This window comes from Poecilia reticulata, linkage group LG2 (assembly GCF_000633615.1).
Source record: "Poecilia reticulata strain Guanapo linkage group LG2, Guppy_female_1.0+MT, whole genome shotgun sequence".
NCBI lineage: Eukaryota > Metazoa > Chordata > Actinopteri > Cyprinodontiformes > Poeciliidae > Poecilia > Poecilia reticulata.
Genome location: NC_024332.1, coordinates 44,957,436 through 44,969,196, shown reverse-complemented (window position 1 = coordinate 44,969,196; position 11,761 = coordinate 44,957,436). Strand labels below are relative to the sequence as shown.

Here is an 11,761-nt window from a genome sequence, read left to right as displayed (position 1 = left end):
ACAGAGCCACACGCTGGGCAGCGTGTTGAGATGTAAACGCCACTTATAATTGCTCGTTTACAAAGATAAATCATTCTCACCACTCTACAATGCGCACCTCTGAATTTGCTATGAGTTATTCCTGCGGTTCACTTTGAGCTGCGCAACCAGAGCTAACGCGGCGGGTTTTAAACTCTTACCTAGAGTTCTCCAAAGGATCATAATTCCTCACAGTAAGTTGATGTAAATATCCATACAGGTCAGCCTGTGTCCAGTTTGAGTGAAAGGAGGCGCACGCGATCCCGCTGAGGTAAAGCAGCGGCAGCGCGAAGCGAAGCGCAGAGGCGCCAGCTGTGTGATAGGTTTATAGTTTATGCATTTAAACCAATCTATTATAAACTTATCTTTTAGGAATAAATCTGCTCTGATAGTGAAATGCTAAGAGTAAAAGAGACGCTTGCAATCCGGCTTTAAAAAATATATATATATTTTTTTAATTATTTTCCCTAGAAACGTAAACAAGCAAAGCTTAGCCTGGCGGCGAGGCTAGTAAAGCATGGCGGGCCGCCAGGCTTATAATACACTGGGGGAAACCCTGATTATTCATCCTAAAAAAGACACAGATATGATCAGTGTAGTGCCGTCTCTAACATTAGAGCTTCAACAGGAAATAATATTTAACATATTAACTTTGATCTGTCATGTCCAAGATGTCCCTGAGCGGTGGAAACGTGTCCAGAACTTCAGGGTCTGTGAGAAGCTGAAGGAAGTCGCCACATTTCCCTGGACCTTTGCTGAGAACCAGATCCAGGAGCCGGGTGACGGTTTCCTGTGGGCCGGAGGGAAACTTCAGGTTCTGGTATTCTCTGCGTGAGACGATGGATTTCTGGTCGACGTGCTGCAGGACGAAGTCGGCATCGGCCATCAGGCACTCGATCAGCTTCACCTTCTTCTCTTTGATCGTCCTTCCAGCAGGCTGCTGCAAAATTCAGAGCAAACGTTCAGGAGATGTAAAAAAGGACAATGAAAATGTAAATGTTTTAAGTTTCTACAGGTAATTCTTGTTATAGAGTCTGTTACCTGGCAAAGATTGTGGGCAGTTCCTGCTGGAGCTGGAGGGAAAACAGGAAAAACACGTATTAGGATAGAAAAAAGGGAAATAAATTTCTGCTAAAAAACTTAGAAATGTTGACATTTTCTAGAAGAAAACGACGACGCCATTTCTGAGTCTGAAAACGCCCTTTTTCAAACTCAAGTTGAAAACTTGCTAGAAAAAAATGCTGAATTTTTAATATTAATCCAATAAAATTCTCAAGAAAAATACTTTGAAAAGTTGAAGATTTTCTTAATCTTTAGATTAATTTCAAATGTTTGACAAAAACCTTGGGGATTCCTGAGTKTGAAAAGTCTAAGAAAATTAAAAGTTTTTTCTTGGAAATGTCTGAGAATGAGCTTCACATTTTTTRCYGTTTCAGCTTTTAGCTGGCGGTGCCACCACTGCTTTGTTACGTCTGAATTTATGGCAGATCTGGATGTAAAATGGTGGCAAAAACATCACAAGTTCCCCAGAGAACCAAGCGGAGGGTTTAAATCTCTTAACATCTGTTTAAATATGCAATTTCCCTGAAAACTCTTTGTAAAGCTAACCGGTTAGCGTCGACTCTGAGCTGATCTGATGTTGATGAAATGAGGCTAAACGTGTGAAGTCTGAGCCGTTACCTGCAGGGACCTGAAGGGACGGATTAATGTTCACAGAGAAGTTTATGTTTCCAGCTTGGACTCCGTCCATCCTGTCAGTGACGATGACGCTCCCTCCTGTTGCAGTATACTGAGCGCCTGATGCAGAACGACCTGAGAAAAGGAAAATGAAAAACAGAATCGACAGGAACTCACAGAGAAACGCGTGTCGGAGACATTTATCCCTACCGGATGGGTTTCCTCTTGGGCTGCTCACTGTTTCCACGCTACATGTGAGAGATTTCGTGTTTACATTACGGAGCGTTCTGCTGGTCACGACACTGTTTTCATCAGCAAATATCGAGGCGACAGCCGAATCTGCAAACACGAAATGATAAATCAGAAATCTGCGATCCGATTCAAGAGTCACTCAGTAATAATCGTCCAATCATCTTCCTCTTATTTGATAAGATTCCCGTTTATTTATGGCTCTAGATAAAGTTTACATGCTAAATCTGATGAGACGTCTCCTGACCGTCAGAGGAGGATGTGAAGAACTGCTGCAGCTGATGGTACCGTCCCTGGTTCCTCCTCAGGATGTCCGTGAACGCCTCACAGGCGTCGGCTCCTTTACTAATGATCAGTTCCAGCAGGAGGCTCATCTGCTCTTCCTTCGGCTGCCCTGTTATCTTTTTAAGTTCATTTACACGTAAAATGTCTCCGCACTCATCGAGGATGTGACCAGAATCTGCTGAAAGCCACTGGCTCAGTTTGTCCTGCTGGGACTGCAGTCGCTCCATGTCTCCTGCAGGGGGCGCCAGAGGGCAGCGGGTAACACTCCGCCTTCACCAGAAGGAGAGCGAAGCAGATTCAACTTAAATAAATTGCTCTAATTAGTAAATGAATTAAATTCATCCAAGGACATGATTAAGCTTAAGTTGTCCAGTTAAACAAACACCATAAATTAACTTCTTTCAATTAGATGGGAGCATTTTATTTCATTTGGATAAACCATTCTTGTTTTGCAGTGTTCATTTAAAAACTTCTGAAAAGGAACAAAGTTTTTCCATCTTTGTTGTTTTTTACTTAAACCTTCTAACTTTTCATTCTCCTGCACAGATGAAAGCTGCATGAAACCTGAACGGCTGAGCTGACCTTTAACCTCTCGTGCTATAAAACCTGCAGTTTTTCCATTAACTCGGCTCATCTGAGAACTTTTCCCCCGATTAGAACGAATAAAAGCGGTTTGAGCATCAACAAGATCAGTTTCTACCTTTTCAGAGGGAAACGCGGCAGTGAACCGGTCTGAAGAAGAGAGGAAGTTTCTGCTTCTCGGAAAGGAAATGGTGCTTCTTCCTGTTTGGGTTGGACGGTAACCTGATCCGGTAACGTGGCTTTACGCGCGCGAGCAACATGAGCTGCATAGCTGCGTAATAAACAAATGACGTCATCTCCACCGGCAGCAAGGTGGAGAGGAATTTCCAAAGGAGATAATGATTATTGATAGATGAGCAGTAACTAAATTTTATTAGCTTATTACAAAAAATAAGAGTTTTAAGTAAATTAATGAAAGCATCTAAAAAATATAATGAAAAAACAAATAATCTCATCTACATAAGTAAAAGCCTTTAAAGCAAAAAAATAAAAAATAAATAAAATAAATTCACTACAATAATAATAATAATAAAAATGATAGAAATAAAAATAATTAGGTTTAAGTATGTTTAAATAAAAGTAGATACAGTAATTACACATAATTACATAATCAAATCTAAAATTATTTGGTAAGTAATAAATAAATAAAATGCATAATTAAATTAATAAAAGCATCCTAATAAAAAAAACTAAAAAAGGGAAAAATAAAGAATCTCATTTATATAAATAAAAGCTTGTAAACACAAAAAATGAAAACAAACAAAAAAAAAACTACGCAATAGTTATAATATATAAGCTTACATATATAAATAACATAAAAATAATAATTAATTGCATGGTCTAAAACTATAAAAAGTTTAGTAAATAAAAAAATTATATAAATAGAACAGACAAGATGTATTAAAGTGAAAAATAAATAATCCCGTCTATGTAAGTAAATGTGTATAACACATAAAACAGTAAGTAAACCATGCATTATCATTATTAATAATAAATATGCTAAACAATATGAATAAAAACATTTAAGTGAAGTAACAAATTAATAAATAGGGCCTTTAAACTCAATTAAATTGGAGGATCCATAAATTAAATTAAGTCTGTTGTTTTTTGGAGGTTAGAAAAGTAAAGTAAACTTTATTTTGGTGCGCAGGTCAACTCAATGTGGGCAATGTCACAGTGGAGAGAGAAGGCCGCCTAGGTTTTCTTTGAACGCCACAGTTCGAGCTCGCTGCGAGGACTTTTCGGTAGATTATATTTCGGACAGATTGTTCTAAATTATTGATAAAGATATAAAAAGCGTTGTTTTGATAGGGTTTGTTTTTTCGAGGAACGGCCCGACCTCAGCGTGTCGGCGGCCATGTTGGTTAGCTGCGGCTGAAACACGGCGCCAGGAGTTAGCATCAGATGGAGAAGGATTTGAGGGGAAAATGGCGCCGAAGAGGAAATGGAGAGAAATGGAGAGTGACTTCAATCAAGCGGGAATCTGTTGGATTCATCATCCAAAGGTAAATGAAACAAATCCCGGACCGAGACGACGGCGGACAAGATGGGAGCTGCTGGGATGCTAACGCTGCTGCTGATGGACGCCAMACGCTTTGGCTTTCGCTAAGTAGCTGCTGGCTTGGAAAGACTTCAATTAGCTGCTGATTTATGTAAAATGGCTGCTTGTTTGGTTAGTTTTACGTTTGTTGTGCTAAATGGCTGCTGGTTTTAGATTAGCTGCTGATTTGTTATGCTAAACTAGCTCAGAAGGATTCTGGTGAATCCTTGGTGAGTTTTCATGTTTTCATGTGTTATGATCTGATGCAAGAAGCTTGTTGAAGTTTGACGACAGGTTTTGATGCTTCAGTAGAAATCTGGGAAACGGAAACAAACGTGGCTGGTCGCTTTGGTAGATGAAAACCTGTACAGAGAATATACACTGTAAAAATGATTCAGAGGCACAGTGAACATCATCATATTGAACCGATAAGGTTTTATACTAAGATATATTAATACGTTTATCCGCAATTTATGTAAGTATTTTTTGGCACGGGAATGACTCATAATTACATAATATAGAATATTACTGAGTACTACTAAGTCAATATTTATGTGACAATTATTTAGGCACTGGATTGACTCCAAATGCGTAATTAACATTTAAATTAATATCAATGCTCATCAGTACTGTGTTGTGTTGATTCAGTATCAACAATTTTAAGTTGAATTTAAATGTGAATAACGATTTTGGCCTGGGAAACAACACGGCAGCGTCATTTGATTTCTCTTTTGAATTTCTGCTCAACCTGCAGGTGTGAGGCCACAAAGGTACCGTTGTTTTTCCACCATCTTGTTTTTAGAATATCTCAGTGTGGTTCATTTTGTACAGGTAGTTTTTCTAGAACCCATTTTTCTGTTGTTGGTACTTCTGACTCATTTAAAAAAAGGAAAAATAGAAACTACTAAAGAAACCTGTAAATGCAACTATTGTATTTTAAATAATAAAACAAAACTTCATACTTTCTTACAAACTAAACCCAAACTAAATACTTTGGTGAGAAATATGAACATTTTATACTGAGACCMATACAGACACAAAGGTTTAAAGTGAATCCCTTTTTATTTTCACTAGTGCAGACAGTATAGTAGACATTTGCATCAAACTTATTCAAAAATAAAAAGTTAGTCTGATTTTTATGAATGGAGAACTAATGGATGTGAAGTGTTTAGGGGCTTTAAGGCGATTTAAAGGTGTAATCTGCCCCAAATGAACCTAAAATCTGTAAACCGAACCTCTGAAGTCAAAGTTACAAATATTAAGACAGGAATAGTCAAATCACGGGAAACCTGGTATTATACATTCAAAATGACATGAGAATAGTAAATCCAAGAATGGTTGTTTGAGAACAGAGTAGAAATGAAACGAGAATAAAGTCGTAACGATGAGTCCAGTCACAATGTTACCAGGATTGAGTTGCAAGAAAAGTCGAACTGCAAAACTAAAGATGCTAGAAATTAAGTTGTACAAAAATAGTTATTAGAACTTCATTCTCCTGCTTTTTCCTTTATTCTTGCACATGTTCACATAATGACAAATCTCATTTCGACTTTATTCTCATAAGTGTGACTCTGTCTTCTTGCAGCGGCCCATTTGCTCCGTCGTCCTGATTGGACCCAGTTTTTACTGCTGAGTGTTTTTATTCGTCGGGTTTTTAATGAAGGTAGCGTTTCTCTCCAGAGTCGCTCTCCTCCCCGTCGTCTGATTCAGTTCGCTCAGATCCACTCCGGAGTCCAAACTGGTTTCTCGACTCTCCATGGTCCGCCGTCGTCTCTGCTGCTCCGACCCGGCGTACCGGATCTCCGCGGCCGGTTTCCCCTCCAGCGAGACGAACCAGGCCCGCGGCGGCTGGGGCGACGCCACTTTAGACAAACCTGTGACGGCGTGGACTGAATGTCTGCTTCCTGCGAGTTTGTTCAGCGTTCCCGGTACCGATGCCGACTCCGGCAGGCCGAAGGCCGTCCTGGATGCTGGTTCTGATCCGTCAGCGGTCCGGAGCTGCTCCTCGGTTTGGAGAGTCTGGGTGAAGCTTTCTTTCCTCTGCGGCTCGGAGGCGGCGGCGGCTCCGTTTGAGGCTCGCGGCAGCGTGGCGGACCGGCTCCAGTCGGATTGGGCCGGATGTTCCTCCAGGTGGAAAAACGCCGGAGCGGGAAGGATCGCCACGGGTTGGTTGTAGAAGAACAGACCGTCCGGAGTTTGGGTTTGTTCCGAAGTCGCACCGATGAAGTCCAAGTCGTTACCGTCCACCGAAACCACCACAGCGCCGGGGTTGGCGATCACATCACTGCTCTTCGCTGGAACACAGAACCCATTGCTCTGGTTCTGGTTCTGGTTCTGTCCAGATGTTTCAGAATCCTCGTCGTCTGTGGAAGTGGTTTGGTCTTTTCTGACCACTGCTGCCGTCTGCCTCGGTTTAATCTCATTGAAATTCCTCCTGAAAACAAAACACACAAAAACTGATTATTACTGCAGCCCGAAAGTCTGAGTTCATCCTTCATGTCTTTGGAACCGAAATTACAATTTATTATGATAAACAGGCGGGTAAAAAACCCAAAGACTTTACTCTAGAGTAGCACTACTTTGACGTATTTTTACTGACGTACTTAAGTACTGAGCAACTGATCAAATTATCATTTAATATCTAAGAGTTGCATCATCAGAGGGACCAAAATATGAAGGTTAGAGGAAATGTTGGTGTTTTTAGGACCAAAATGACAATAATTCAGATGGGCAACAAAATCAGGCATAAGAAAATGTTTCCAAATCAGTTTCTTTCAATAAATAGCCTAAAACTGTGGTGGTGTTTAGGATGAGGGCATTAAAATAAAAGTTTTTACCTGCAGTAACATAAAAGTCCAAACAGAAGACAGACGATGACGACGAGCGTTCCTCCAACCAGAACCACCAGGAAAAACGAGTGTTGCGAGATGAAATCAACAAGAGTCTGAAGTCCAAAGAAACCTAAAGGCAATAAAAATGAATAAAATTAGTCAAATACTATACAGAATACTTTTTTATTACAAATCCTTCAGTTCATATCAAAGCTTCAAATCAACATAATTTTGCTTTTAGACCCTTTTTTTTCCTTTTCTTTATATGGAGAACGAGTCCCAGATGAAGCGCAGCCTGAAAACCCTTATGGTGAGAAATATTTTCTGCCAATATCCTCCTTATTACTCCAGATTTTAGGCTAAAGCTAGCCTAGCTTGTTTTGGCTCTATTTACCCAGAATGCCCTGTGTTTTAGTCCACTTCCTGCTTTTGGAGCGGCCTTCAGTTCGCTTGGCGTTCAAACCGCTGAAGAGTTCACTTCAACCGATCCGACGTTTAGGTTTTTAGGTGGATTAGAGTTGGACTAAAGCGGACCAAGCAGGGGTGGTGTGAATGCACCCCAAGTTTTCGCTTTATTTAGTTTTTTCTTGCTCTGTTCCTTTGACGGGACTCAAAACACATCTGAAGTGAAAACCTGCCTCTGCTGGAGGTCAAAGGTGCTGCGATCCAGTATCCCAGGTGAGGAGCGGTGAAAGTCCACATCAGTTTCCCATCCACCAGCGTCATCTTCCCCAGTCCGTTCCTCATCCATCCACCTGCGGCGAAATGAACCGCCATGAAACCAGTTAGCATGCAGCTGGACCGGTGGAGGGCCGACGTATCAGGACTGACCAGCAGTTCTGCTGAAGAACCAGGCTGGAACAACGTCGGACTCCTGCAGCCCTCGGCTCTCGGGAACGTTGAGGCTGATCTGGATCGGGCCGCTGACGTTCAGCTCCGCGTCTCCGGAGAAAAGCTGCACACTGACGGCCGCCACCGGGCTCAGCTCCACGCTCACGAATCCTGAGAACATCAGACTGAAGTCAGGACGACGGATTCCTACGACGACGTGAGTCGGAACGTATTTCATTTATCCGGCAGAATTAGGGGGTTTGGTTTACGACGGTCACTGAAGATGGACAAATAAAGCACATTTCCATCAAAAACTCAAAAAATTTCAGATTAATCTCCAAATTCTGAGCTCCAAAATGAAAAAACTTGAGAAAAATGTTTTTTTGGATTATTTTCACATTTTCTAGAAAATGGCTTATAGTTAAATTTTCCACTTTTGGAGATTTCCTGAGTTCCAAAAAGCAAATCTTTGACTTTTGGAGCTCAGAAATTTTCAAATTATTTCAAAAAAAAAAAAATTAAGCTGAAAATGTATTTATTTTTTGGTTGTTTTTTTAGTGTAGATTTACTCTCGTTTTTTTATATCTGTGACTGCCCTAGAATGCCATTGGACTTTTTTTTCCTTACTAATTTCCAGCGGTTGGCTCCCCTAGCTGAAAAGTTAGCCACACTAAGACTAAAATCTTAAACATTAGCTCTGCTAATGCTAAAGGATTATGCTACCAACATAGCATTTGAAATTACAACCAAGTTGATAACCAACATATGGAAAACTTTTTTAAAACTAAATTACTTGGTTATTCATCTGCTTTAAATAGAACTTAGCTTGCTGTGAAATCACAGAAAATGCCAAAAAGTGGGCGGAGCCAAGAGACGCTGAGCTGTACCACTAGAACCAATAGAAAAATTCAACTGCAGTAGCCACCATTCAACCCAAAGGGGGCAGCACTGAGACAATTTCAGGTCAAATATTGCAGAATTATATGAACAAATATGTCAGACATGAAACATAAGGATACCAGCTTCGACACTTTATCTGCTTAAAGCGTTAAATTCCCTTTCTGAGCCGTAAGACCTGCTCAGTGCGGCGTAGGGATGAAGTCGGTACCTGACTTGCTGCTCACGATGCCCAGCGTGTTCAGCGAGTCGCCCTGGTCTGAGGTCAGCCGAGGAACCGTCAGGTACGATCGGATGGCGGTCAGATTCCCGCCGAGCGTTGGGTTCAGGAGCCGCTGAGGAAATCTCACCGTGGCCTGAGACGCTGCAGCTTCAACAGCAAAGAGTTTTACATTTCCGTCCAGTTTTCGTGTTTTTACTTCACTGAGAAGCAAAAGAAACATTTCCACCACCTGCAGTTCTGCCGGTGATCAGAACCGAGTCGTCGAACAGCCAGACGTTCCCTCGAGTCAGAGCCAGCAGGGGCAGAGTCACCGACGAAAAGACTGCAGGAATGATGAGACGGACAAAAGTCAAAACGGGGGCCTCCAGGGGGCGCTGCGGGGCCTCCAGGGGGCGCTGCGGGGCCTCCGCAGGCGCAGGGAGGAAAAGATTACTTTTAAAATAACATAGTAACATTTTATTTTAATGTTTTGTTTTCTGATTGGTAGGCTGCACAGTCGTGCAGTTGGTAGAGCTGTTGCCTTGCAGTAAGAAGGTTCTGGGTTCGATTCCCGGCCCCGGTCTTTCTGCATGGAGTCTCCATGTTCTCCCTGTGCATGGTGGGTTTTCTCCAGGTACTCCGGTTTCCTCCCACAGTCCAAAAACATGACTGTCAGGTTAACTGGTCTGTCTAAATTGTCACTAGGTGTGAGTGTGTGTGTGCATGGTTGTGTGTCTCTGTGTTGCCCTGCGACAGACTGGYGACCTGTCCAGGTGACCCCGCCTCTCGCCCGGTACGATAGCTGGAGATGGGCACCAGCACCTCCTGACCCCACTGAGGAACAAGGGTGCAAGAAAATGGATGGATGGATTGTTTTCTGATTGGCTGCCAGTCAAATTCATAAAGTTTGACGAGAAAAAGACCAGAGGAACCATTCAGCACGCCGAAAACCAGAAGAACAGTTACAAAAAGTACATTTGATGAGATTAATTAACGTTTTCTTAACATCAGGAGGTAACTATAGTGAAAAATGACTTATTAAAGTCATAATATTTTCCACCACAGAACTCATGGCCGACTGAAATGAGATGTTATGAGGCAACATTTTACTGAATAGTGAATAAAAAACATGGTAAAAGTTTGTTTCTTTGTATCTTTGAGTTTTCCAGKGATGTAACCGTTAATATTTCATGTTTTGGTGTTTCTCCACCAGATGGCGCTGTAGTTTGTTCCCTGACTGATGATGAGTTTATGTGACGTTCATCACAGCTGAGAGTTTAAAATCTACTGATTGGTTTAGGACTTGGACTAGACCAGGGATTTCTAAACTTTTCACAATGTCAAGAGGAAATGAATATTTTCACAGTATTTTAAATGATAAAATAATTTAAGTTTTGTTGGAGAGGAAAATGTGTAAATTGTTGCAAAAGGTTTTTCAGGTTTTCCTCATTTAAATAAAAGTATTTATTAAAAACAAGAAATAATTTGGTTAATTCTGAGCAATAAACACAACTTTTAGATGACTATTTTAAAATACTTCATTGGCCAATTGTAATAAATTATTGAAAATCATAGTTTGATTTGAGTAAAAGGCACAGGACGGACGTGACGGGAGAAAGTGACTGGGAGGGAAATACGCTTTGTTTTTAAGAACAAAACAAAATTAAGTTTTATTTGACTTTGTCTTTAACTGTTAAATTAAAAAATGTATAAAAATCTCCAAAATGGGAATAAAAATTCCACAGAGTGAGTTAAAAATAACTTATTTTATAGTTATAATTATAAATGATCTTCAATTAAATCATTAAAATGATCTCCAAACTTTTTTTTTTGTCCAAAATTTTACAAAGTTTTCAGGAACCAAATCTTTTATTTTTTTCTCACCACAATTAAAAAAAATKATTTCAAAATTTTTAAGGTGAATTATTTTAATTTTACCTGCAAAACAATAAATAAAACATGYACTACACTGGTTTAACTCTTTTGGTTAATGTTTTATTTTTTACTTATATAAAGTGTTTAGTTTATTCACAGCAATGAAAACATAAATTTTATAAAACAAATTCTGCCACATTTGGCCAATATGACTTTGCGTGACCTAGTTTGAATAACACAACTTATGAGATAAAAAAAAAAAAAAAAAACTAAATAATTATTTTTGTTGTAACTTTTTGCGTTTAAGATTTAAACTTGTGATGGAAAATCTCATCCTAAAAAAGTTACACACCATTTGTGGCACTCAGAACTAATMCAGGGGCCACAAATGGCCCCCGRACCGCACCTTGAACACCCSTGGRCTCGGTTTGACTCACTGGGTTTCCTGCTGGTTTCCCACAGCAGCAGGGCGGAAACGAAGCCCTGCTTGCTGGTTGCCACGGCGACGGGAAGCCCAGCGTGGAACGGCACGTGGAGCCGCGCGTCGCCGGCGTCGGCGCTGAAAGCTGCGCTGCGCAGGGTGTGGTTGACGAACAGCTCCACCGCCGCCCTGCTGAGCGGCCGGCCGGTCAGCATGTCGCTCACCTGAACCCGCAGGACGAAGCTGCTGCCTGTTGGAGGAAACGGAACGTCACTTTTCCAGATGACGTCCAGCAACTTTCTCCTGACGGAAATCAGACGAAACTGGTGCCAAACGTTTGTGCTGCTTTTACT

The 11,761-nt window shown here is 41.0% G+C and overlaps 2 protein-coding genes and 1 long non-coding RNA gene across 5 annotated transcripts in view; 1 reads left to right on the top strand and 2 right to left on the bottom strand.

Annotated features, from left to right (window-relative positions):
* Positions 1–539: 539 nt before the first annotated feature.
* Positions 540–3,060, bottom strand: LOC103461878 (uncharacterized). Its single transcript, XM_008404247.2, has 6 exons — positions 2,930–3,060; positions 2,192–2,499; positions 1,906–2,034; positions 1,699–1,830; positions 1,060–1,091; positions 540–958 (listed from the first exon to the last, which is right to left on the bottom strand). The coding sequence occupies exons 2-6, from the start codon at positions 2,454–2,456 to the stop codon at positions 665–667; spliced, it is 852 nt and encodes a 283-aa protein (XP_008402469.1). The 5' UTR covers positions 2,457–2,499; positions 2,930–3,060; the 3' UTR covers positions 540–664.
* A 925-nt stretch (positions 3,061–3,985) lies between these two features.
* LOC103461879 (uncharacterized) overlaps positions 3,986–11,761 on the top strand; it is a 16,764-nt gene continuing 8,988 nt past the window's right edge. The window contains exon 1 of one of the 2 annotated variants that reach the window (XR_533228.2): positions 3,986–4,316. This is a non-coding gene — a long non-coding RNA (uncharacterized LOC103461879). Of the gene's footprint in view, positions 4,317–8,143; positions 8,231–11,761 lie in introns of those variants that run through there. The other variant, XR_533229.1, reaches the window with a different exon arrangement.
* Positions 5,395–11,761, bottom strand: part of LOC103461880 (protein FAM171B-like) — a 13,618-nt gene continuing 7,251 nt past the window's right edge. The window contains exons 2-8 of one of the 2 annotated variants that reach the window (XM_008404248.2): positions 11,425–11,658; positions 9,363–9,455; positions 9,122–9,280; positions 8,014–8,184; positions 7,821–7,937; positions 7,189–7,312; positions 5,395–6,785 (exon numbers count right to left, since the gene is read on the bottom strand). In XM_008404248.2, coding sequence (XP_008402470.1) covers positions 5,975–6,785; positions 7,189–7,312; positions 7,821–7,937; positions 8,014–8,184; positions 9,122–9,280; positions 9,363–9,455; positions 11,425–11,658 — 1,709 coding nt within the window. In that variant the 3' untranslated portion in view covers positions 5,395–5,974. The remainder of the gene's footprint in view (positions 6,786–7,188; positions 7,313–7,820; positions 7,938–8,013; positions 8,185–9,121; positions 9,281–9,362; positions 9,456–11,424; positions 11,659–11,761) is intronic. The other variant, XM_008404249.2, reaches the window with a different exon arrangement.